The 26,894-nt window shown below is 38.6% G+C and overlaps 1 protein-coding gene across 1 annotated transcript; it reads right to left on the reverse strand.

The window, feature by feature from the left end:
• LOC124097018 (cytochrome c oxidase assembly factor 7) lies at window positions 1-26,894 on the reverse strand. The gene is made up of 3 exons (XM_046451151.2): window positions 26,744-26,894; window positions 24,067-24,207; window positions 1-1,284 (listed from the first exon to the last, which is right to left on the reverse strand). Exons 1-3 carry the CDS (start codon window positions 26,847-26,849, stop codon window positions 836-838), a joined length of 696 nt encoding a protein of 231 aa, XP_046307107.1. The 5' UTR covers window positions 26,850-26,894; the 3' UTR covers window positions 1-835.

A 26,894-nucleotide genomic window follows, 5' to 3' on the forward strand; every position in this document is an offset into this window, starting at 1 on the left:
TACAAATCAATCAAAATAGTTTATTCACAGGAACAGTGAAAAAGGCTCAGTATCAGTAGGCAAAATATGTCACAAAGTCTTTGTTTGCGAATTACTAGCTGGAATTGCTCTGGGAATGTCTTCAGCATAATCTCCATGAGGTGAGTGTCCAGGGAGGTTTTAACTGTGAATGTTTCTTCTAGGGGAAGGCGGGCTTCCGTTTCATCATTAAAAACATGAGCCTTTAACCTTCATGCTGCAAGGCTTTCCTAATCTATATTAACTTCTTGAAAGATCTGAATCTGAAAGCAAAAAGCCCACACCAACGATTACATAAGTCAGAGGGTGGCAGTCGTGACTGTTTAACTTTTCTTAGCTCCTTAAGACCTCTATTATGTAAATCAAGACACTCTGATTTTCAAGCCCCCCCCCCAACTAAAATGAGCATGATGAGGAGGATGATGATGATAGCAGCTGATTCCTTCAGGCCCTCTGGCTGCTGATTTTTGACTTCCTGGTATTCTGCCCTCCAATCCCTCACACAAATCTTTATGGCTCTCTAGTTGGCTCCTATTTTTCACAGAGCTCCAAAAGTTTGAAAAGACCCCATAAATGTGGGAGTGTTCACAGAACACAGCCACATAAAAGATAACTGACAGAACACACTCACTGCAGGCCACATCCCAGTAGGTGACACTCAGGAGCAAATGGATTTATGTAACCAGAGCTACTGATATTAAGTCCCAAGTTCTCCTGCTCCAGCAGGTTGACCTTTAAGGGCTGCATCAGGTCTCAGAAATAGAAGGTGCCAGCCTCAAGCTGCTTGATGCTTGTACAGCCCTTAACATTGGCCACATTACCCAAATGTTAAGGGCTGTACACTTTTCTGCTGCTCTTTGTGCAGCTGTTGGGCCCGATTTTTTAGCATCTCTGCCTTGGCCTCATCCTTATCAACACCATCCCCCATTTTATACATGCGGCTAGCATTGGCACAGGCCCAAACATGGCCCAGGTCACAGGCTTTCATTGAGTATTCACATGCCAGGCCCATATCCTTGGGAACGCCAGGGGCACCCTGCAGAAACATGGCACTAAGGTTGAAGCAACTGGAGGCATAGTTGCCATCACAGGCCCTTGTGTAGTAGTCCCTGGCCTTCCCCAGGTCGGGCTGGCCATCTTCATTGACCTGGCCATCATGTGCCAGGAGACCGACATTGTGACATGCTTCCACAGACTTCTTTCCAGGCTTCTCACATGCCATCAAAAAGCAGCTCGAGGCAGCTTTCAGGTCCTGAGCTAATCCACCTGCAATGACAGAAAGTAAAGGAAAAAAGTAAACCCAAGTCAGGGCAGAACCTATTTGTCTCAGCTCAAAGTTGCGAGCAATTCAAAGTAAGAAAGCAAGTCCATATCCTCTCAGCTAAGGCAATATGAAAGAAAAGTAGCCTGGCATGGAGCACAGACCCTTCTTTAGCCATGTAATCTTTTGTTCAAATGCTGTCTTATGAGGAAGCCCAAACAGGTAAAGGAGGTCAAAGTTGGAAACAAAAAATATCCACCTCACGGAGTTATAGTAAGAACGTAGCGTTTTATAAACAATTAAACGTTCATACATTTAAATATACAGTTGACCCTCTCAATCTGTGGCTTTTATATCTGCACACTTAACTAACTTGGGTCAAAAATATTCAGAATATACAACTTCAGCAACTTAGCAAAGTCCTAAGCAACTCAGTGAGACCCTGTCTCTAAATAAAATACAAAAAAAGGGCTGGAGATGTGATTCAGTGGATAAGTTCCCCTGAATTTAATCCCAGGTATACACACACACAAAGAAAAATTCAGAAAAGAGCATGATGGTATACACCTGTAATCCCAGAGACTCAGGAGGCTGAGGCAGGAGGACTGCAAGTTTGAGGTTAGCCTCAGCAACCTGAGAGGCGCCCCCAGTGAGAACTTTCTCAAAAAATAAAAAGGGGTAGGAATGTAGCTCAGTGGTGTAAAAAATAATTGTCTGCATAAGTATAGACATTTTTTGTCATTAATCCTAGAATATACAATAATAACAACTACTTCCATTATGATTTACATTGCATTAGGTATTATAAGTAATCTAAAGGTGATTTTAGAATACTGAAGAAAAAGGAAAAAGTGTGATGCAATCTTATGAAGATCAGTTAGGGTAGAGGAAAGGGAGGGAGGGAGGAGGGAAAAGAAAAGGGGAAATACTGGGGAATGATACTGACCAATTATATTGTTATATTGTGTGCATGTACGAATACATAACAAATTCCACTATTATGTGCAACTATAAATGCATCAATTAAAAAATATGAAAAAAATGCTCAAGTGATTCATAAGCACATTAAATTTTTTTCAAGGAAAAGTATACAGGAAGATTACAGAGGTCATATGCAAAAATGGTGCCATTTTTATATAAGGGACTTGAGCATTCTAGGATTTTAGTATCTGCAGAAGTCCTGGAACCAATATCCCCCAGATACTGAGGGCTGAGTACATACTGACGTCTTTTATTTGCCACTATTGCATTAGATCCTGGGGAACAGACATTGCCCTGCCCTTGAGAATCTTGGTCTATGGTCTAATGAGACATATTAAAAAACCACACAAATAAATGTATGATTCTAAGTGTGAAAAAGGTATAGAGAAGTACAGGGAGAATAAGGATATATTTAGGGTCTTGATCTAGCCTGGGCATGAAGTCAAGGAAAGTTCCCTGAAAGAAGTAACATTTAAGCAGTGATACAATGAAAAAGGGAAAAAGAAAATATGGGTGAGGGATTTTCCAGGAAGGGGAACAGAAACTACTGTGGACTGAACCCAGAAACCATTGAAGGAGGAAACTGAAGAGACGAAAGGGTCCAGATCATGCAGGGTCTGACTGGTCATGCTCAGGACCCTGAATTTAATCCTGAAAGCTATTGAGAAACTGCCCCAAAGTAATTTATCTAGGCAGAGATAGTGACAGGGCTCACTTTTTTTAGTTACTTTTTTTAAGGCAAAATTTGAAATCCCATGTACTGTCACTCATTCTGAAATATAAACATTTTAATATTATTCTTTAATGATTTCAATCCATCATCTATAAATAATCATCAAGTCAGCACCATTCTAGCGATCTTTGTTGCATGTGTTTAGATTAAATGCTGGCTGGCAGAATGGATACCAAATAGAAAAGTACTTTAAAAAATTGGAACATATATACTGCTTGTAAATAAAGATTTTACCTTCGTTTATTTATTAGAAGAAAAACAGACTGTAGGGGACTGAAATAGAGCAAATTTTAACTATAAAAAACAAGGATACCGGCACGTAGTACTCTCTTCTCTTATACCTCTCTATATTATTTCAACTCAAGGAGATAGTATAGCCCACAGCCTGGGCTCCAGTCTTTGTGATCTTGGAGAACTTGGGCCTCATGCATGCTAAGTAAGAACCCTACCACCTGAACTACACCCCCAGTCTCAACAATTATGTTTTCATGCCATAAAGGTATATGTCATTTACATTCTATTCATTAGCCCAATGGTCATTCTAAATGGATTCTGCTCATCATTAGTTTCTTCATATGAGTGTCTCCATTTCTGAATTTTTTTAATGTTATATTTTTTATACCTTTATTTTATTGATTTATTTTTATGTAGTGCTGAGGATCAAACCCAGTGCCTCACATATGCTAAGCAAGCACTTTACCACTGAGCTACGACTATAGCCCCTATTTTTCGATTCACCTCTTTATTGGTTACCATATAGATTTTTCTAGAAAAGATTTTAAATCTAGTCTTAATTTCCCCCAATGCTGTTGTTTCTTTCTTCTTTTGAATTATATATTTATATATTCATTTCCATAATTGGCTTTTTTTAGTTATACCTCCTTTTCTTTTTTAGTGGTTCATCTATTGATTATCATGTTTATCCTGAACTTTTCACAATCTATCATGGATTAATATTATACTACTTCACACACAATGTAAGGGCCTTTTAATTATATTCCCATCCTTTCTGCTATTGCTGTCGTGTTTAATTTCTATATACAATAAGCCTTACAAATATACTACTATTATTTTTGCTTTAAACAATCTTTTAAAGATTTTTGACTTTTTGGTTTATTCTTTCTTTCTTTTTTTTTTTTTTTTTTTGGTACAGGGGTGTTCTACCACTGAGCTAAAGCCCCAGCTCTTTTTATTTTTAAGACAGGTTCTCACTAAACTGCCCAGGTTGGCCTTGAATTTGAGATCCTTTAGTCTCAGCCTCCCAAACAGCTGAGATTACAGGCGAACACTACACCTGGCTTGCCCCTTTCCTTTCTATTAGTTATAATTGTTAATTGAGTGTTACTGTATTCGTATATCTTGTTTGTTTTTATGTTGTAAATGTTACTGTTATTTGTCTTCTTCCTTCTCAGTGGAGCTGGGGGATCAAGCCCCACACCTCAAGTACACTGGATGGCATTTTGTGGCTGAGCTATACCCACAACAAAGTTGAAAGAAATTGCACTTACTCTAGCCACAAAACAGTCCTACTTGAATCTCGTGCACACTTCAACTTTAAAACAGGGAGATAGCTGGAGCACAACTCTATAGTTACCTGTAATCCCAGAAACTTGAAGGCTGAGGCAGGAGGATTGCAAATTTAAAGTCAGCCTCAGCAACTTAAAGAGGCCCTGTCTCAAAATAAAAAAGGGCTGGGGACATTGCTCAGTGGTTAATAGCCCTTAGGTTCAGTTCCTGGTACAAAAAAAAAAAAAAAAGCAGAGAGTAAAAGTTCCCCAGTGACAACCTGGCCCCAAGCAGGCATGGCTAGAGAGGGCCAGAAGTCCCACTCCTGGACACTCACCCCACAGCAAGAGCAGAGAGAAATAACACAACTGTGTGGATACTCCATCTACAGGGACCTCAACATAAACTTGCAATCAATACATTGTAGACAAAACTGAAAGAGGAACTCCAAATACTATGCTATCTACAACACACCCAACTGAACTACTAGAAGGACCCTCCTCTTTCTAGAGCTACAGAGAAAGTGAGTCCTCCAGGCAATATGTCAAAATTTACCAATCAAACTTAGAGAAACCATAGGGAACTGCACTTAAATCCACTTGGAATTAAATTCAATGCTACACAACAACAGATAGCCCATCAAGAGAAGACTATTCCCTAAGAAGGCCCTCAAGTAAAAGTAGAAGAGACACTGCATCCCAACAAATGAGCAAATCTCAATACACAAATACAAGAAGTATGAAAACTCAAGGCAACCTGACTACTACAAAAGTTCACAACTCTCTGGTAATTGAGTCCAAAGATATTAAAGTGGATAAAATGCCAAAGAACTGAAAAGAATTATGTTTAAAATGATCAATGAATTAAAAAAAAAAAAAAAAACAGCTGAATGAATTAAGGAAGACAATGTAGGATATGCAAGGACAATTCAATTAAAAAAAAAAAAAAGATCCTGGAAAAAAAACTGGGAATGAAAAACTCAAAAGTCAAATTTAAAACTCAGTTAAAAGTCTCACCAAGAGAGTAGATGAAGAAAAAGAAAGAATATTATCAAGACTTGATGATGAGGTTGATAAATGATCACATTCAGACAGCAATAAAGAAAAAAAAGTGGGGGCTGGGTTTGTGGCTCTGTGGTAGAGAGCTTGCCTAGCATGCTTGAGGCACTGGGTTCGATCCTCAGCACCACATACATGTAAAATAAAGATATTCTGTCCACCTAAAACTAAAAAATAAATATTTAAAAAAGAAAAAAGAGTGAACAGAACATGCAAGATCTATGGGACACAATTAAAGGATCAAACATGAATCAAAGTCATAGACAAAGGAGCAGAGGTACAGACAGATTATTCAGTGAAAAAATAGAAGCAGAAAATGACTCAAAACTTGGGAAAGACATGGACACCCAGATACAGAAGGCATTTAGAATTGCAAATAGACCTGACCAAAAAAATAATCTCTCTACATCATATTATAGTTAAATTGTTAAAAGTACAGAAGAAAGAACATTGAAAACTGCAATAGAAAGTCAGTTACAAAGGTAAGCCCATTAAAATAACTGAAGATTTCTCAGCAAAAACTCCAAAGGCCAAGAGGGTATGGAAAGAAAATACTCTATTTAGCAAACTTACTATCCTTCAGAAGTGAAGAAGAAATACTTTCCAAGATAAGCATAAAGTAAAGGAATCCATGACTACTAACCCAGCATTATAGATAATATTTTAAGGATTCCTACACACAAAAGAGGAAGCAAGAGCACAGGAAAGAATAAAACTCATTGAAGACACTGATAAGAGGGTCTTTGTCCATTTGTGTGGATATTAGTTACCAACTTATTATTTTCCCTCAACTAAGCACTTTCTTTGGCATTTCTTGTAAGTCTGCTAGTAACTCATTCTTTTTTAAAAATATCTTTATTTTGTTTATTTATTTTTATGTGGTGCTGAGGATCGAACCCAGTGCCTCACATGTGTGAGGCAAGTGTTCTGCCACTGAGCCACAACCCCAGCCCCTAGTAACTCATTCTTTATGCTTTTATCTAAAATTGAATCTATTCACCTTCAATTTTATCTCGTTTTAATTCAAAATCATTTAATTCACAATTAATTCATTTAAATTCAAGCTTGTTTTTTTTTTCTCTTTCAACAGTTAAAAAATGCTCTTTTGAGGGGCCTTGGGGTTGTGGCTCAGTGGTAGAGCACTTGCCTTGCACACGTGAGGCACTGGGTTCAATCCTCAGTACCACATAAAAAAAATTAAAAAATAAGTAAAACAATTGGGTCCATGTTCAACTAAAAAATAAAATAAAATGTTTTTTGTCTTCTGGCTTACATTGAGTCTGATGAGAAGTCGATGGTAATTCTTACCAATTTTCCAATGAGTGTGTCTTTTTTCTGTCTGCTTTTCAGATTTTCTTTTCATCTTTAGTTTTCAACAGACAATAACGTGTCTACAGATGATTTTCTTTAGTCATCTTACTTGGGGTTCACTGAGCTTCACGGCCTGTGGGATAGTATTTTTCATCAGATTCAGACATTATTCATCTGTTATTTCATAAATGTGTTTTTCTACTCTATTCTCTTTCAATTCTCTTTTTGGAACCCAAATACACATGTTAGATTGATGGATGCTGAACCAAAGGCTGATGCTCTGTTCTTTTTGGCTTTTTTTTTTCTTTGCTTCAATTTCAATAGAAGCTATATTTCTATCTTCAAGTTCATACATCTTTTAAGTTTGCTCATGTTTTTCTTCTCAAGTCTCTAATTTGCTGTTAACCTTGTTCAGCGAGTTTTTCATTTTCAAATATCATGGTACTACTTAAAAATATTTTTAGCTGCAGATGGACACAATATCTTTATTTCTTTTTAATGTGGTGCTAAGAATCGAACCTATTGCCTCACACATGTTAGACAAGAGCTCTACCACTGAGCCACAACCCCAGCCCATGTTTTTCAATTCTAAAATTTCACTTGGTTCTTCAATACTTTAATTTCTTTAAATTCAACTCATTACATCCACCTTTTATTAAAACCCTTAAACATATTTATTAGACCCATTTAAATTTTGACTATTAATTCCAATATCTTTGTCATATCTGGGTATGTTTCTATTCACTGCTTTTATCCCCAAATTTTATTTATTTGCTTGTTTGTTTTTTATTTAATCTGGTGGGGGGGGCAGTGGGGGGCCCCGGGATTGAACTCAGGGACATTTGACCACTGAGCCACATCGCCAGCCCAATTTAGAGACAGGGTCTCACTGAGTTGCTTAGCGCTTCTCCATTGCTAAGGCTGACTTTGAACTCATGATACTCCTGTCTCAGCCTCCCAAACTGCTGGAATTACAGGTGTGTACCACCGCACCCAGCTCCTTATTCCCCTTTTTTAATAATGATGCTAAGCCAGGTAGAGTGGCACGTGCCTGTAATCCCAGTGGCTCGGGAGGCTGAGACAGGAAGATCATGAGTTCAAAGCCAACCTCAGCAACAGGAAGTGCTAAGCAACCCTGTCTCTAAATAAAATACAAAATAGGGCTGGGGATGTGGTTCAGCAGTCAAATGTCCCCGAGTTCAATCCCAGGTACAAAAAAAAAAAAAAAAAAAGCTAAGACTTTGTAGTTGATACTTTGTTCTCTTTGGATTTTATTATATTCCTTTCAAGACTCCTGAATTTTGTTCTGGAAGGTAGCTAACTTACTATCCCAAATCTTTAGAGACTTATTTTTAAATTTTGTGAGAGCACACCTAAAATAGTCTTACTACTTCCTTTTTGGAGTCTCAGTTGGATACCTGTGATGGTCAGTAAGTTCTCTCCATTCAGAAAATAGTTGGAATTCAAACCACTCTAGAATCACTTTTTTTTTCTTTTTTTTTAGAAAGAGAGAGAGAGAGAATGAGAGAGAATCTTTTTTTGTAGATGGACACAACACAATGCCTTTATTTTTATGTGGTGCTGAGAATCAAAGGTCGAGCCCATGCTAGGTGAGCACTCTACCGCTGGGCCACAATCCCAGCTCCTAGAATCATTTTTTAGGTACCTCATAGCACCCTAGTAGTGTTTTGTTGTTGTTTGGTGGTACTGGGTATTGAACTTGAATATTCTACCACTGAACTACATTCCAGCCCTTTTTATTTATTCTGAGACAGGGTCTTATTAAGTTGCCCCAGCTGGCCTCAAATTTGCAACCCTTCTGTCTTAGCCTTCTAAGCGGCTGGGATCATAGGTGTGCACCACTGTACTTCCCCAGTAGGTTTTCACTGCAAGGTCTCTCATGACACTATGTATGTGCAGCTTAACAGAGGTTGGGAGTACCCCAGGTGGATTTTTGGAAGCTCTTTCCTCTCTAGGGTCAGAAGCCACTCTGGAGTACACTCACCTTTAAGTTCTGAATAAAGGAGTATGGAACAGTTGTTGCACTCTGCAACACATTGGTTCTTACTCCTGCTCGGATAATGAGGTGTGGCTCCAGGAATAGGATTCACTTGGTGGGGTTGAGTTACACTCACCTGTTCCTTTGTAATCCTATCCCTCTGCCGTTTTGGGGATAGAATGTTCCATGGAACCTCCCCTTGTATGAGAGTTCCAGTGGCTCTCTTTTTCCACAGACTCCTAAGGTTGGAGAGCCGTCTCGGTTTTGAAAAAGTACTTCTGTGTGTTTGTGTGCTTTCTTTGTCGTTTTCTTAAATTATTGGAATAGTCAGACTTGTGAACCCAGCATAGGTTGCCAGCCAGGATAGATGGCGATACTCTTGTAGGCTCTCCTGCAAACTCTAGTCACCTCAGTGGCCAAAATTTGTACCTCTACCTTCTTAGTTCAGGAAGACTGCTTGCCTTCCACCTCTCTGTCAAAGTACCTCTAGGAAGACAGCCAAAGCCACCACGGATGGAGCTCACTTGCTTACTTCCTTGCTTTGCTACCAAGTGAAGGGAGATAATCTGCTAAAATGGAAGATAATGTAGAGGCATAATAAATTAGACAGAGAAGAAAACAATTGAGAATTATACACAGCATTTGTTAAATTTGAGATGCCTGGAAGAATTTTAAATAGAATTATCTGTATATAGTCAGCTATTTACACTTGAGTCCACAAGGGTGGTCTTGACTAAAAATATATGTTTGTAATCATCATCATTAATTTTGAGTCTTCATTTCCTCTACTAAAGTAATTCTACTTCTTACAAGATGAAATTGAGGACATTTTAACAGTAAGAATAAGAAAAATGAATAATCTGTTGTTATTACCACCTAGAGACCATTACTCTAATTTTTGGTGTTTCTTCTCAGTACTTTTTCTATTTAGTTTGGTCCTCTTTTTGCATGCTGTAATCATGAGTCTGCCTCACTCCTCATTGGAAACCTTTCTTAATATCTGTTTTATCGGCAGCAAAACATTTCAAACAGATATATCCGAATTACTTTCAATTATCTTTTGTTGGACACTTAGATTACTTCTCAAAAACAATTCAAAGCTGCTGGGCATGGCAGCACACAAAAGTAGGCAGGAGGATCACAAAATTGAGGCAGACCTAATCAACTTAACAAAACCTTGTCTCAAAATTTAAAAGGGGGCTTGGGAGGGCTGGAACTGTGGCTCAGCGGTAGCCTACTTGCCTGGCACGTGTGAGACACTGGGTTTGATTCTCAGCACCACGTATAAATAAATAATAAAGATCTAAAAAAAGGGACGGGGCTTGGGATGTAGCTCAATGGTAAAGCACTTGCCTAACATGTATGAGGTTCTAGATAAAAATTTTAAAAAGTTCAAAGCTGATTTCATTGATGGAAACATGGCCAAAACATTCCTTGAGTTCGTCTAACCACAATCTCAAGTAACCTTTAGAGTGATCAATACAAACTAGACCTGTTCACATTGGGAGGATATTTTAAATTTAACAAAGCAGTCAGATCCACAATCTAATTTGATGCTCTGAAAAATATTATGAAGGAGGCATAAGCAAACCTTATTACCCTCATTTTGTCAATGAGGAATCTATATCTTGGGGAAGAAAAATGCCAATTAATGCTCTTGATAGAAGTGGGTTGTTTGCTCTCTAGCCGTAAGATTCTGTGTTAGAAGTATTAGTCAGTCTGTGTAAAGGATGGACACTGGATGTATTTTCAGAAACAGAAAGTAAAACAAAAAACCTATAAAATCTTTGGCTTAGAACTAGGGAGGGGGAGTCAATAATATTGGTGTTTGGGGTTATTTTCCTTCTTCTTTTTTTTTTTTTTTTTTGTGTGTGAGTGAGCTGGGTATTGAACCCAGGACTTCACACATGTGAGGTAAATGCTCTACCAGTGACGTACATTCCCAGCCCAACAGTACAGGTTTTTTTTTTTTTTTTTCAAAAATATATTTTATTTTTATATGGTGCTGAGAATCGAACCCAGTGCCTCACACATGCTAGGCGAGTATGCTACCACTTGAGCCACATCCCCAGCCCAGTACAGGTTTTTAATCCCAGCATGGCTAAAGGTCTGTCTGCTAAGCTCAGGTAGCAAAGATAAACTTTGTGAACATTCTGGCTTAAATACCTGGAGAAATTTATTAAAGAACGTTAAAGGGAGGCTAGGGTTGTGGCCCAGTGGTAGAGCACTTGCCTCGGCACGCGGGAGGTCCTAGGTTCGAACCTCAGCACCACATAAAAATAAACACAAAAAGATGTCATGTCCATCTACAATAAAAAATATTTTAAAAAAAAAGAATGTTAAAGGGCTAATACAAGAGGATCTCAAGTTCAAGGCCAGCCTCAGCAATTTAGTGAGGCCCTAAGGAACTTAGACCCTGTCTCAAAATAAAAAATAAGGGCTGGAGATGTAGCACAGTGGTAAATTGCCCCTGGCTTAAATCCCAGACCTCCTCCTCCAAGAAAAAGATGTTAACAGGATTAAATATAGTCAGTATTGTGTAAGGACAGGGATACCTACTGAGTAATGCACTATTAGGTGATTTCTTTGTTATGTAAACATCCTAGAAAGTACTTGCACAATCCTAAATGGCATCTACCACTGTTTGTGGCCTCTTGTTGCAATTGAGACACAGTAAATATGAGATGTATAACAACATACTGGTTTACAATAAACTTTTTTAAAAATAAAGAATAAGCCCTAAAATAACAATGAAAAGAATAATAAATACATAAACCAGTGGTATATTCATGTATTGAAGGCTTGGTCTCCATGTTCAGAGGTGGGGCTTTGGGAAAGTGACAGGATCGTGAGGGCACTAACCTCATCAACAGGTTAATCCTTTGACAAGTTCATAGTTGAATGGGCTATTACGAGGTGGAGCTCCATTGAACGAAGCTGGTCACTGGGGTCTACCTTTGAAGGATATTACTCATCTCTGGCCCTGGCCCCTGTTTCCTGACTGCTATAGGTGTGCAGCTTTCCTCTGAAATGCTTTTTTACCATGTTTCTGCCTCATCACAGGCCTAAAAGCAATGGAGCTAGCTGACCATGGGCTGAAACCTCTGAAGCATGAGCCAAAATAAATCATTTCTCTTAAGTAGTTTTTCTCTTTTGTCACAATGATGGAAAGCTAACTAACACAATCAGTAACAGTCATATATTATCATTAAGTATTATGTATTGTGTATAATTATATGTGCTATACCTTCATAGGACTGGCAGCAGAGATTTGCTCACACAGGATCACCACAAACACATAAGCAATGCCTTGCACCACGATGTTACATTGCAGATGTCACTATGCATAGGTTATTTTTCTTATAATTCTTTTTTTTTTTTTGAAATGCAGTCTCACTATATTGCCCAGGCTGGTCTTGAACGTGCAAGCTCAAGTGATCTTCCCACCTCAACCTCCCAAGTAGCTGTGACTACAGGTGTGTGCCACCATGTCCAACTTTATAATAATATTATGGCACCATCATAGTGGTAAACTGGACCCATCATCAACGGAAATATTGCCATATGACACATTAGTACAGTGTTCTCCATACAGTGTCCTTTCACACTGCCCATTTTCTGTCTTCAGGGACATTAACTCTAATCCACCTCCAACAAACAAAATCCACTCTTTGAGGACCAGTTTTCAATGCCTCCTCCTTCATACTAGCACCCCCTAGTGATGACATAATTCTTGCATTGAATGGGCTATAATACTTTACATGTCTCTCTCTCTCTGAAAATACCCATCAAACTCTCCCAGGTGTAATTAACATTAGTATAAAATTTTCTCCCCCTCCCTTGGTCCTTATCTAATTCACTGCCCCTTACATGTAGTAATCAAGGAGCACTTAAGTGAAAAATAATTCTTCGTATACAATCACTAATGATACGTTGGCTTAATAAGAAAAGGGAAAACAATATCACAGCCTATTTTGGCTTCCCTGATTCAATAAGAAAATAAACCTCCTTACAGAAAATATAGTAAAAAAAGAAGAAAAATAAAAGGAATCCAAAGGTTTACTAAGACAACTAATCCAGAATAATCACTAGGGACATTTTTGTACACACTTTATCATAAAACTGAATCCATTTTATATGTAATTTGGTACTTAGCTTTCTTCACTGAACATTACAGCATAAGTTTTCCCCTATATCAACATAAATTTTTTTCTTTTCCTTTTTTTTTTTTTTTGGTACTGGGGATTGAATCCAGGGGTGCTTAACCAGAGTCACATTCCCAGCCCTTTCTATTTTTTTATTTTGACAGGGTCTCACTAAGCTGTTTAGGGTCTCAATAAGTTGCTAAGGCTGGCCTTCAACTTGTGAAAATCCCAAGTTGCTGGGAATTCAGGCACATGCCACAACACCTAGCAACAAAAATTCTTTAGAAACATTATTTTTTAATGTGCTAACTACTTCATCCAATGAAAATAACATTACTTAACTCAGCTGCTGGGGCTAAGGATATAGTCCAGTGGTAGAGTAAAAAGGTTCAGTCCCTAGCACCACCCACAACAAAACATATAATTAACTTGCTACTTCTGGCACATACTTTCCTTTATTTTATTACTATATACAGTATGTATTACTTGTAAATTACAAATTAATGAAAATTTAAATTTGGAGATAAATAATGCTGGGATGAATATCTTTGTACATAATCTTTATTTAGATTTCCAGTTATTTCTTTTTCTTAACTTTTTTTTTTTTTTTAGTTGTAGTTGGACACAATATCTTTATTTATTTTTATGTGATGCTGAGGATCGAACCCAGTGCCTCACACATGTGAGGCAGGCACTCCACCAATGAGCTACAGCCCCAGGCCACCAGTTATTTCTTCTTTTTTTTTTTAACCTTTATTTTATTTATTTATTTTATGTGGTGCTGAGGATCGAACCCAGGGCCTTGCACGTGCAAGGCAAATGCTCTACCACTGAGCCATAACCCCAGCCCCCACCAGTTACTTCTTTAGGAGAGAATACTAGGAGAATTACTAGGTCAAAGAAATGCCTCTCTCTGCTCCAAACTTTCTGTAAAATAAAGATGACCTTGGAATAACTAAATATATAAGGCAAATATTAATAGAACTGAAAGAGAAATGGACAGCAATATATTAATAGCAAGGGACTTCAATACTTACTTTGACAATGGATAAATCATTCAGACAGAAAATCAAGACAGAGGCAGGGAGTTTAAGCCAGTTATGGTGGTGCATGTGGTAATCTCAGCGACTTGGAATGCTGAGGCAGGAGGATTACAAATGAAAGGCCAGCAAGTTAGTGAGACCCCATCTCAAAATTAAAAAGACTGGAGATGTCGCTTAGTGATAAAAACCCTGCTGGGTTCAATCCCCAGAACCAAAAAAAAAAAAAAGGCAGTAAATTTGAATAGTACTTTTCACCAAATAGACCTAACAGACATAACAGAACACTCCAGGCAACAGCAGCAGAATGCACATTCTTTTTAAGCACGCAGGAGACATTGTGAGGACAGAGTAAGTGGGCCATAAAACAAGTCAACAAATTTAGGAAGAATGAAATCATCAAGCATCATCTGAATACAAAAATATGAAACTAGAGCTAGGCGCAGTGGCATATTACTGTAATCTCAGCATCCTGAGAAGTGGAGGCAGAAGGATTGAAAGTTTAAGTCTGACCTTGGTAACTTATCAAGACCCAGTCCAAAAGGAAAAAAGAGTGGGGATAGCTCAGTGGTAAAGTACCCTGGGGTTCAATTCCCAGTATAAGGGAAGCAGGGCCTGGGGATATAGCTAAGTGGCAGAGTGCTTACCCAGCATGCATGAAGCAGAAGGAAGGAAACAGAAGGGAAAGGGAAGAAAAGAAAGAAAGACAAAGACAGGAAGGAAGTAGGAAGGGAGAAATCAATAATAGAAGGTTAAGTCGGAAAATTCACAAATTTGTGGAAATTCACCTATATATACCTGAATAATCAATCGGTGGATAAAAAAATAAATCAAAAGCCATCTTTAGACAAATGAAAATTGAAACAACATAGCAAAACTTACAAGATGTTGCAAAAACAATTCTAAGGGCGGGGTCTATAATAATACATGTCTAAGGGCTGGGGTTGTGGCTCAGTGGTGGAGCACTCGCCTAGCACGTGCAGGGCCCTGGGTTTGATCCTCAGCACCACATAAAAATGAGTAAATAAAATAAAGGTACTGTGTCCAACTACAACTAAAAAGTAAATTTCAATTTTTAAAAAATGTCTACAGTAAGAAATAAGATCTCAAATAAATAATATAACTTCAGACCTCAGGGAATCATAAAAGCCAAATATCAGAGAAGTAAATATCAGAGTAGAAGTAAGTAGATTAAAAGAGTAATAAAAGTATCAATGTAACTAACAATTGGTTTTTTGAAAAATAAACAAAAGACTAAAGAAAAGAAAACGCAAACAAAATTAAAAATGAAAGAGGAGACATTACAACTGATACCAGAGAAATACACAGGGTGATGAGACTATTATAAACAATTACACTACAACAAAGTAGATAATTAGAAGAAACAGATAAATTCCTAGAAACACAGAACCAACCAAGACTCCAAGACTGAGTCATGAATAGAAAACTTGAATAGATTAATAACTAGTAAAGAGAGTGAATTAGTAATCAAAAATAATAGTTCAGGACCTGATAGCTTCACTGGAAAATCCTCCCAAACGCAAAAAGAAGAATTAATACCAATTCATATAAACTCTTCTAAACAATGCAGTGGGAACACTTCTAAACTCATTTTATGTAGGCAGCATTACACTGATACCAAAGACAGATAAGAACACTAAAAGAAAATTATAGGTCAAGGCTGGGAGAGCTCAGTGGTAGAGCACTGCCTAGCATGTGCAAGCCCCTGGTTTTGGTTCCCTAGCACTGCAAAAAAAGAGAAATTACAAGTCAACATCCCCAACATATATAAAAATCCTCAATAAAATACTACCATTGTATTTCATTTTGATTTATAAGAGGCAGGGGCTTGAACCCAGCATGGCACTGGCATAAAATAGATATCTAGGTTAATGGGACAGAATGGAAAGCCCAGTACCAAAAAGAAAAAGAAATATACTGATGGGTAGGCTGGCACACGCCTATAGGCCCAACAACTTGAGAACCTAAAGTGGGAGGATCCCTTGAGCCCATGAACCTAGGCAACAGAATGAGATTCCATTGCAAAAAGAAAATGATCTCACTTATAATGGTATCAAAAAAATAATACTAAAATATTGGGGCTGAAGTCAATAGTAGAGAGCATGCTTAACATGTGAAGCCCCAGATTAATCTGCAGCACCCGAAAATAAAAATAAAATACTTAACAATAAATTCAACCAAGGAGATGAAAGATCTATACACTGAAAACTATAAAACACTGCAAGGCAATCTACAGTGCAACCCCATCAAATTTTCAAGTACATTTTTAAAAGATACAGAAAAAACAATTCTAAATTAATATGGAACCATTAAAAGCCCCCAAAAGCCAAAGCAATTCTAAGCAAAACAACCAAAGCTTAAGGCTGATTTCAAAATATATTATGAAGCTTAGTAATTATAACAGCATAGCAGCCTGGCATGATGGTACACATCTGTAATCCCAGTTACTCAGAAAGTTGAGGCAGGAGGATCACATGTTGGAGGCCAACCTGAGCAACTTAGCAAGACCCTGTCTCAAAAAATAAAGAGTTTGGGTGGAGCTTAATGGTAGAACTTACACAGCTACTTAAAGTCCTGGGTTCAATCCTATACCTCAAATAATTAAAATAGAGGGGCTGGGGCTGTAGCTCAGTGGTAGAGCACTTGCCTAGCACATGTGAGGCACTGGGTTCAATCTTTAGCACCACGTAAAAATAAATAAAGGCATTCTGTCCATGTATAACTAAAATAATAATAATAATAATAATATTTTTAAAAATTAGATAAAGTAAAACAAAAAGAGCTGGGGGTGCAGCTTAGTGGTAGAACACTTGCCTAGCACATGCATAGGTCCTGGGTTCAATTCCCAATATGGGGGAGGCAGGGGCTTGAACCCAGCATGGCACTGGCATAAAATAGATATCCAGGCTAATGAGACAGAATGGAAAGCCCAGAAATAAATCCATGTATTTATGGTCAATGGATCTTCATAAAGGTGCCACAAAACACACAATGGGGAAAGGACAATCTCTCCAATAATTAGGAAAACTGGATATCTATGTGCACTAGACTCTTATCTCATACCATATGTAAAAATCAACCTAAAGTGGATTAAAGACATTGAGTATGGAGCTGGGGCTGTAGCTCAGTGGTAGAGCACTTGCCTAGCATGCATGAGGCACTGAGTTCAATCATCCGCACCATATAAAAATAAACAAACAAAATAAAGGCATTCTGCCCATCTACAACTACAAAAAAATTAAAAAAAAAAAAAAAAAAAAGACATTGAGTATGGTGGCACACGCCTGTAATCCCAGTAGCTCAGAAGACTAAGGCAGAAGGACCTAAGTTTGAGGCCAGCCCCTGCAGCTAAGGGAGACACTAACTCAAAATATAAAGTTATAAAGGGCTAGGGATATAGCTCAGCAGTACAGAGCCCTGGGATTTAATGTGCAATACCAACAACAACAACAACAAAAAAAAAAATCAAAGACTTAAATTTAGACTTGAAATTATAAAATTACCATGAGAAAATATAGTGGAAAAAAACTGAAGAAACAAACACGTTACACACACTTCATGTTCACAGATAAAATGGGCATGGGGGCGCATACATACCTTTAATCCAGCGACTCAGGAGTCTCAGGCAGGAGGACTGCAAGTTCTAAGCCAGCCTCAGGAACTTTGTGAGGCCCTAAGCAACTTAGTGAGACCCTGTCTCAAAATTAAAAAAAAAAAAAAAGTCGGGGTGGGGTTGGGTGGTGGGTGGGCTGGGGATGTAGCTCAGTGGAAAAATGCCCCTGGGCTCAATCTGTGGCACCAAAAAATAAAAAATTAAAATAAATAAAAATTAAAATATCAGGGGCTGGGGATGTGGCTCAAGCGGTAGTGCGCTCGCCTGGCATGTGTGCGGCCCGGGTTCGATCCTCAGCGCCACATACAAAGATGTTGTGTCCGCTGAAAACTAAAAATAAATAAATAAATTTTTTAAAAAAATTAAAATATCAATTTACTCAAATAAAAAGCAACTGAAGATAACTCAAATAAATCTTAGCAATGATTTTTTTAATATGACCCCAAAAGCACAGAAAACAAAAACAAATAAAGACAAATTTATCATAGTGTGCTTTTTTTTTTTTAATTTTGGTACCAGGGTCTGAACCCAGGGGTGCTTAATCACTGAGCCATATCCCCAGCCCCTTTTATTATTATTTTTATTTTGAAACAGGGTCTCGCTAAATTGCTGAGGCTGGTTTTGAACTTATGAACCTCCTGATTCAGACTCCAAAGCCACTGGGATCATAGTCTGCTTTCTGCTATTATAACAGAACACCACAAACCAGGAAATATTTTTTTCTCAGCAGTGGTGAGATCAGACTCAGAGCCTTGTGCATACTAGACTGAACATTCTACCACTGAGCTACATCTCTTGCCCTGGGTACATTATTAACAACGGAAGTTTACTTGGTTCACTGTCCTAGAATCTGGAAGTTCAAGAAATGGTACCAGAATCTGGCGAGGGCCTCTGTGCTACTTCATAACATAGCAGAAGGGCAAGCAAGCACATGCAAGATTGGGGGAAAAGAAGGCCAAACTTACTCCGAACCCACTCTTGCAATAACCAACTGACTTCCATTTGTGAAGGCAGACCCCTCATAACCTACTCATCTCTTAAAGGTCCCATTTCTTAATACTATTATAATAGCAATTTAAAAATTCAACATGAGTACTGGGATTGTAGCTCAGTAGTAGAGAGCTTGCCTCTCACATGTGAGGCACTAGGTTCAATCCTCAATGCCACATAAAAATAAACAAAATAAAGATATTATGTTCAGGGGCTAGAGTTGTGGCTCAGAGTTAGAGCGCTTGCTTGGCATGCGTGAGGCACTGGGTTCGAACCTCAGTACCACATAAAAATGAAAAAAAAAATAAAGGTATTGTGTCCACCCACAACTAAAAAATAAAGGATAAAAAAAAAAATTAAAAAAAGATATTGTGTCGGGCTGGGTATGTGGCTCAAGCAGTAGTGCGCTTGCCTGGCATGTGTGCGGCCCGGGTTCCATCCTCAGCACCACATAAAAGAAAGATGTTGTGTCCGCCAAAAACTAAAAAAAAAAAAAAAAAAGATATTGTGTCCATCTATAACTAACAAATATTTTGAAAAAATTTCAACATAAGTTGGGTATGGGGGCACACACCTGTAATCTCAGCAATTTGAGAGACTGAAGTAAGAGGACTGCAAGTTCAAGGACAGTCTCTGCAATTTAATTAGACCCTAAGCAACTTAGCAAGACCCTGTCTCAAAATAAAAAATAAAAGGGCTGGGGATGTAGTTCAATGGTAAAGCATCCCTAGGTTCAATCTTCAGTACAGGAAACAAAACAAAACAAAAAAATCAACATTAGCTAGGTGCAGTGGCACACACCTATAATCGAATCACTTGGCAGGCTGAGGCAGTTCAAGGCCAGCCTGGGCAATTTAGCAAGAGCCTGTCTCAAAATAATATAAAAAAGGGCCAGGCATGATGGTGCACACCTATAATCCCAGCAGGTAGGGAGGCTAAAGCAGGAAGATTCAAAGTTCAAAGCCAGCCTCAGCAACTTAGGGAGGCCCTAAGCAACTCAGCAAGTCTCTAAATAAAATACAAAAAAGAGCTAGGTATGTGGCTCAGTAAAGTGCCCCTCTGTAAAAAGGATTAGGGGTATAGCTTAGTGGTAAAATGCCCCATATCACAAAAAAAAAAAAAAGGAAAGAAAGAACAAAACATGAGTTTTGGAAGGGATATCAAACTAAAAAGCTTCCCTCCACAGCAAAGAAGCAACAGAATGAAGAGACAGAATGGAAGAAAATATCTGAAAATAATATATCCAAAAAGGGGTTAACATCCAAAATGTAAAATAAAAAACATAAGGAATGAATATAAGGAATTCAACAGCAAGAAAATAACCAATTAGGGGTTGGGGATGTAGCTCTAAGGCCCTGGGCTAAATCCCCAGCACTGCAAAATAAGAAAATAATCAATTAAAAATGAGCAAAGGGCTGAGGATACAGTTCAGTTGGTAGAGTACTTGCCTTGTGTGAACAAGGCCCTGGGTTAAATCTCCAGCACCAACAACAACAACAACAAAAAAGTCAAAAAATGAGCAAAGGACCTGAATAGACTTTTCTCAAAAGAAGACATATAACTTTCCAACAGATAATGTGAAAAAATGCTCAATGTTAGTAATCATCAGGGAAATGAAAATCAAAACTACAAAGAGACATCATCTCACAGCTGTTATTTGATGAGGATATGGAGAAAATTGAACCCTTGGGCTGGGGCTGTAGCTCAGTAATAGAGCATTTGCCTAGCATGTGTGAGGAACTGGGTTCAATCCTCAGCACCACATAAAAATAAAGAAAGAAAATAAAGGTCCATCTAAAAAACTATTTAAAAAAAAAATTCGAACCCTTATACACCGCTGGTAAGAATGTAAATTGATATAGCCATTATGGAAAACTATATATGTCTCATGGGCTGAGACATGAGGATTTCAAGTTCAAGACCAGCCTCAGCAACTTAATGAGGTTCCTAAGCAACTTAACGAGATCCTATCTCAAAATAAAAAAAGGATTGAGGATTTGATGTGATTCAATGATTAAGCACCTCCAGGCTCAATCCCCAGTACCCAGAAAAGAAATAAAATTAATGTCTTAAGAAAACATTGGGGGGGGGGTGCTGGGGATATGGCTCACCTGGCATGCATGAGGCACTGGGTTCGATCCTCAGCACCACATAAAAATAAAATAAAGATATTGTGTCCACCTAAAGCTAAAAAATAATTTTTTTTTTTTTTTTAAAAAGAAAGAAAACATCTGGGAACTGGGGTTGTGGCTCGTGGTAATGCGCTTGCCTAGCATGCAGGAGGCATTGGGTTGGATTCTCAGCACCACATTCGAATGAATAAAATAAAGGTCCATCAACAACTAGAAAATATTAAAAAGAAAACATCTGCACTCCCCTGGTCACTGCAGCATAATTCACAATAGCCAAACAAACTATGGAGTCAACCAAAGTGCCTATCAACAGAGGAACAGATAAGGAGTTATATACACAATAGTATAATATCCAGCCTTTAAAAAAGAAAGTAATTCTATCATTTGCAACATGGATGAACCTTTACTCCTTATGGCAGTCATAATACTATGTAAAATAATTCAGGCACAGAAAAACAAAGCAAGAGCTCAATTACATGTAGAATCTAAAAAAGCCAACTCATATAGAAGCAGAGAGTAGCACGGCAGTTGCTAGGATCTGGGGAGGTGTTGGTCAAAGGGCACAAAGTTTCAATTAGGTAGGATGAGAAAGTTCTGGAGAGCTATCATATAGCAAGGTGACTACGCTTATCATATACTTGAAATCTGATAAGAGAGTAGATCTTAAATGGTCTCACCACTCACGGAAATACAGTAACTATGTGAGGTGATGAATACATTAATTAGCTTGATTGTGATAATCATTTCATGATGTATACATATATCCAAGAATCATATATACAGCAAACATAGAATATTTGTCAATTACCATACACCTCAGTAAGCTGGGGAAAATTTTAAAAAATAAAAATAAACACTGGACATAGTGGTGATGCTTGTAATCCCAGTTTGGGAGGCTAAGGTAGGAAGATCACAGGTTCAAAGCCAGCCTTAGCAACTCAGACAGGCTATAAGCAATCTAGGGAGATCCTGTCTCAAAATAAAAAAACAAAAAGGTCTGGGGATGTGGCTCAGTGATTAAGTACACTTGGGTTCAATCCCTGGTATGCATGTATGTATGTATGTATGTATGTATGAATAAATAAATAAACAGCACTACCACAGGAACTATGTTCCAAGTAAAAGCCAAAACAGTCAACATAGCTCCAAAAATTAAAAAAGACATCCTCTTCATCAAACTTTCACTGAACATTTTTCTAACTAGGGTCGCCTGGGTACTGGGAATGGGATGAACAATCATCTTCAAGAAGCTCATGACATGATGAGTGTAAAAAAATTAGCCTCCTATCAAAGGTCTCATTCCCTGTGTCATGGTTTTAGACTATGTCCTTTGGGAATTGAGAATCTAACTCAGTGGTAGAGCACTTGCCTAGCATGCATAAGATCCTGAGTTCCATCTCTAGCACTGTAAAGAATAAAATATGTCCATAAATTCTTTGATATTCCTTCCTTCAAAGACTGTAATTTAAGTCTTTTCTCACTAGCATGGGCTAGCCTTAGTGACTCACCTCTAATAAATAGAATGTGACAGAAATAAAAACTGTAGGGGCTGTAGCACTTGCCCAGCATGTATGAAACACATCACTACATAGAAATAAATAAAGGTCCAACAGCAATTAAAATAAATAAATATATGTGTATGTGTGTGTGTGTGTGTGTGTGTATAAAAAGAAAAATTGTGACTTCCAATGGTAGTTCAAAAACACACTGTGGATTCCACCTTGCTCTCTTAGATTACTCAGTGGAGAAAGCCATAGACCATGTCCTGAGATACTCAAGTAACCCATAGAGATCCACATGACAAGGATAAGATGTCTCCTAACAATAGCTGATAAGGAACAGAGGCCTCTGCCGCCAGCCACATGGAGAAGTCCTCTTAGATCTGGAAACTCAAACTCTAGGCAAACCTTTGAAATGACTACAGCCCTAGCTTCCTGACCAGTGTCTTGCCGGCAACTTCATGAGAGATCCTGAGGTATCTAGCTAAACCACTCCCAAATTCCTGACCCACAGGAATTATTAGGGTAATTTGTAATTTAGCAATAGAAAACTGAAACACCATTCTGGTGGTAAATAAAATTAGGGCATAATGTGGTATCTGGGTTAAAGAGTATGGGAATTCTTTGTAATGCTTTTGGTTTTCTTTGTAAATCTGAAATTACTTCAAAATGAGAATTAAATATACATACATATATAATTACATATGTACAGTATACATGTATATATATGTATATATGTATATATACACACACATAGATACAATATATATGTGTACTTATGTGGGCAGAATGAAAACCCCTTTTTAAAATTTTTTTTTTAGTTGTCGATGGATCTTTATTTTATTTATTTATACATAATGCTGAGGATTGAACCCAATGCCTCATACAAACCCCAACCTCTGAAAACCCCTTTTTACTAAAGCCTAATTCAGTTGCATATGTGGAGAATTCAGTGTGAAAGCAGTCATTAGTTATTTAACAGTATGAATATAGTATTTTTTTTTTAAATATATATTTTGGGGTTGGGGTTGTGGCTCAGTGGTACAGCAATCATCTAGCATGTGTGAGGCCCTGGGTTTGATTCTCAGCACCAAATAAAGATAAATAAATTAATGTATTGTGTCCATCTATGACTAAAAAATATTAAAGTAATAATAATAAAATATATATTTTTAGTTGTAGGTGAACACAATACCTTTATTTTATTTTTATGTGGTGCTGAGGATCAAACCCAGTACTTCATTCAGGCTAGGTGAGTGCCTACCACTGAGCAAGAAACCCAGCCAATGGATAAAGTATGTTAAATGCATTGAGTTTATTAAAAGTAAAAGTCACTTGTAAACACACCAAAAAAAAATGAGGAGAAAAGATAAAGAAGGGAGTAATTACTGATCTCTTACTCTGTGCCAGGCACATACTGATGCTTTTATCTACATGTTCCTCTTAAGTCCTCACAACAATCCTACAAAGCAAGAATTATTTTCCCCCATTTTACAGGTGATGTAACTGAGACACAGAGTTAAAGTGACTAGCTCAAGATCCCACTACTTGCAAATAGCATTCTCTAGAGTTTGCTTAACTTAAAGGCTGTGCTCCTCCCCGATCACTCTGCTGAACTCTTGCCTCCAAATGTATCTGCAATGTGCTCCCACAATGCCTGTGAGGATATTTCTGTGAATAGAGCTCAGCCTAAGGCTTGGGTATGATGACAGCCTTAGCATCAAAAAGGGGATACCAAAGAAAGCAAGCCCCTTCTTACCTTTTCCAGTCACATAGTAGGCCCCCAGTTTGTAGCAGCTATCACTGTGCTTGTTCTCTTCACAGTTGAACTTCAACACCTTTGCAGCCTCATAAAAATTCTTCTGGATCCCTTCTAAATAGTCCACCAGCCGATAGCAACCTGTGAGGAAAGGGCAAGAGCTGTTCAGGTCTAGGACTGCTGCTCAGTAGGGAGGTTCCAGTGTGACAGGTCAGACTGAGTCATTTATTTAGGACCAGCACTGTCCTCCTCTGGTGTGGCAAACTAACCTTACCACAAAGACTATAAGTGGTATTTAGCCATTCCTATAAGTGGCTTTTTCTGCCATTCACCAGGGACTGAGCAATGCATGGACTAGGGGAAACCTTGACCCCTGCACTGGCTATACCACTTGCCACTGCTGGCCCAAAGACCTAGTGACTTCCATTGCAGAAACTATGCTAGCTTTGGAACTTCTGGTGAAATCTAGTAGTAAAACCCCTAAAAGCCAAGACTAGATCTGGGGTTGTAGCTTAGCAGTAGAGCGCTCGCCTAGCAAGTGTGAGGCGCTGGGTTCAATCCTCTGCACCACATAAAAAATAAATACATAAAATAAAGGTATTGTGTCCATCTACAACTAAAATATATGTTTAAAAAAAAAAAAAAAACAAGGCTAATAAGCTAATCTTGTGACAGCAAGAAAGAAATGTGGCAATGACTACACCTTATTCCTTGGCCAGGCTAGGAACATGGCAGCTACCAAAAGAGCTAGAAACTGGCTCTTCCTCCTTGGCAGTCTCCTTGTTCCAGAAAATCTCCCTCCTTTTGGGGGGATGGAATGGGATACCAGGGAATAAACCCGGGGGCACTTAACCACTGAGCCACATCCCCAGCCCTTTTTATTTTGAGACTGGATCTTGCTGAATTGCTTAGGGCCTCACTAAATTGCTGAGGCTGCTCTCAAACTTGCAATCCTCCTGCTTCAGCCTCCCAAGATCCTGGGCTTACAGGTGTGCCCCACCGAACTGGGCAAACCTCACTCCTTAAAATCTCCTTCCTCAGGGCTGGGATTGTGGCTCAGTGGCAGAGCACTTGCCTTGCAGATATGAGGCACTAGGTTCGATCCTCGGCACCACAAAAAAAATAAATAAATAAAATAAAGTTACTTAAAAAAAAAAAATCTCCTTCTTCATTCCTTACAATATCATATGTCATTTCTCATTCAATTTCAAAAATATTTGAGCATCAAAGAGCATCTATGTACCAGATATACAGATGCTAGGAATATAGCAATTTGCTCTCCTAAAATTTACATTCTAAAGGAAGAAATACAAAAAATAAGCAAATAAGTGAAGAAGATGTATTCAAACAATAAAAAATGTTTCTATTTAAGTAAAACAGGATGACAAGCAAGTAAGTATAGAATGGGCAATCAAGAAGGATCTTAAGTCTCACTGAGGACTGTGCTGTCTTAGCTGAGATTTGAATAAGGAGAAAACACTACCTATTTGCAGACAATGAGGAGCAGGCAAGTGTAGCTCAGCAGTAGAATCCTTGCCTATCATGAAAAAAACCGCCCTCCTTTTTTTTGGGGAGGGGGTAATATACCAGAGAATAAACCCTGGTTCCTCAATGCACAGCACTGAAAATAAATAAACTTAATTCTGACTACACATTCTGACTTCAACCTTCTAAAGGAACACTTTCTTCTCCCACCATCTCCATTTCATCAACGGCAGATTAGCCCTATAGACTGCCCCTAACTACCCTGCTCCTCAGTGATCTCAATTCCTCTGAAATTTATAGATTATTAGGGCTTGGACTAGCTCACAGAGAAAATTCTTCCATGTAGTTGGTTAGCTAAAAAATATAGCAAAGTCACATTCTGAAAATCAGATGGCAAGCTCTAAGAAGGAAGGATGTGAATTTTTCTCCACCTTTTAAAAAAAATAAAGTAGGGCCCAGAATGGTGTGCACACTCACCTGTAATCCCACCAGCTCAGGAGAATCCTGCGTTCAAAACCTACCTCAGCAACTTGGCGAGGCCCTAAACAACATAGTGAGACCCTTGTCTTAAAACAAAATATTAAAAAAGGCTGGGGATGTGAGTTGGAGGTTAAGCGCCCTTGGGTTCAATCCTTGGTACCAAAACAAAAATCAAAAAACCAAAACCTTGCATGGTTCAACTCCCTTGCCTTCTTCAAGGCTTCTTTCAAGACTTCTTCAAGAATTGTTCAAATGCCAGTTTCTCAATAACTCCCTTGTCCGATGGATCAATTTACAATCGTCTTCCTAAACTCCAGTAGCCCTTCACCCTTTTTTTCCCCCTCTGAACTTACCAGTTCCGAACCCCATCATTTATTTCCTTATCTTTACTGACTGATTCCCCTATCAGAATGTAAGCTCCTTGAGGGCAGGGAATTTCATCTGTTCACTAATGTATTCCCAGTCCCTTGACCTCAAATGCCAGAACAGGACTCTTCCCCATCCCAGCCTGCAGCCTCATTCCGCCACGGCGCGCCCGCAAGTCCTGTTGCACACAACGCTCCTCTCATCACACACAAGGTCGCAAGTGTCCCGTAGACCTGGTCCCCAAATGTCCTCAGCCCGCCACGTGATGCTCCCTCCAGGTTCCCTGAGAGTTCGCTCACTCAATCCCACCCCTGACATGTCCCCAGACAGCGCCGCTGGAGCTCACCTTCCGGGTCCTTCTCGTGGTAGCACTGGTAGTTGCACTCCACCTCCATGTTCTCCAAAAATGACTTTACCTGCTCCGCGTCTTGGAAGTCCACCAGCCCCGCCATGACTGCAGCTCCTCCAACCCGCTTTGGCCCGGCGCTCCACCTACG

This window comes from Marmota monax, unplaced genomic scaffold (assembly GCF_021218885.2).
Source record: "Marmota monax isolate L192 unplaced genomic scaffold, Marmota_monax_Labrador192_F-V1.1 WCK01_AAM20220418_F8-fsc00023, whole genome shotgun sequence".
Taxonomy (NCBI): Eukaryota; Metazoa; Chordata; class Mammalia; order Rodentia; family Sciuridae; genus Marmota; species Marmota monax.

What these genes read in the sequence shown, in the direction of transcription:
- LOC124097018 (XM_046451151.2), bottom strand. Translation starts at nt 26,849, where the DNA reads ATGGCGGGGCTGGTGGACTTCCAAGACGCGGAGCAGGTAAAGTCATTT. An exon ending in CCACGAGAAGGACCCGGAAG is followed by an intron (nt 24,208 to 26,743) that starts GTGAGCTCCAGC and finishes CTTTCCTCACAG; the next exon opens with GTTGCTATCGGCTGGTGGAC. An exon ending in CTACTATGTGACTGGAAAAG is followed by an intron (nt 1,285 to 24,066) that starts GTAAGAAGGGGC and finishes CTGTCATTGCAG; the next exon opens with GTGGATTAGCTCAGGACCTG.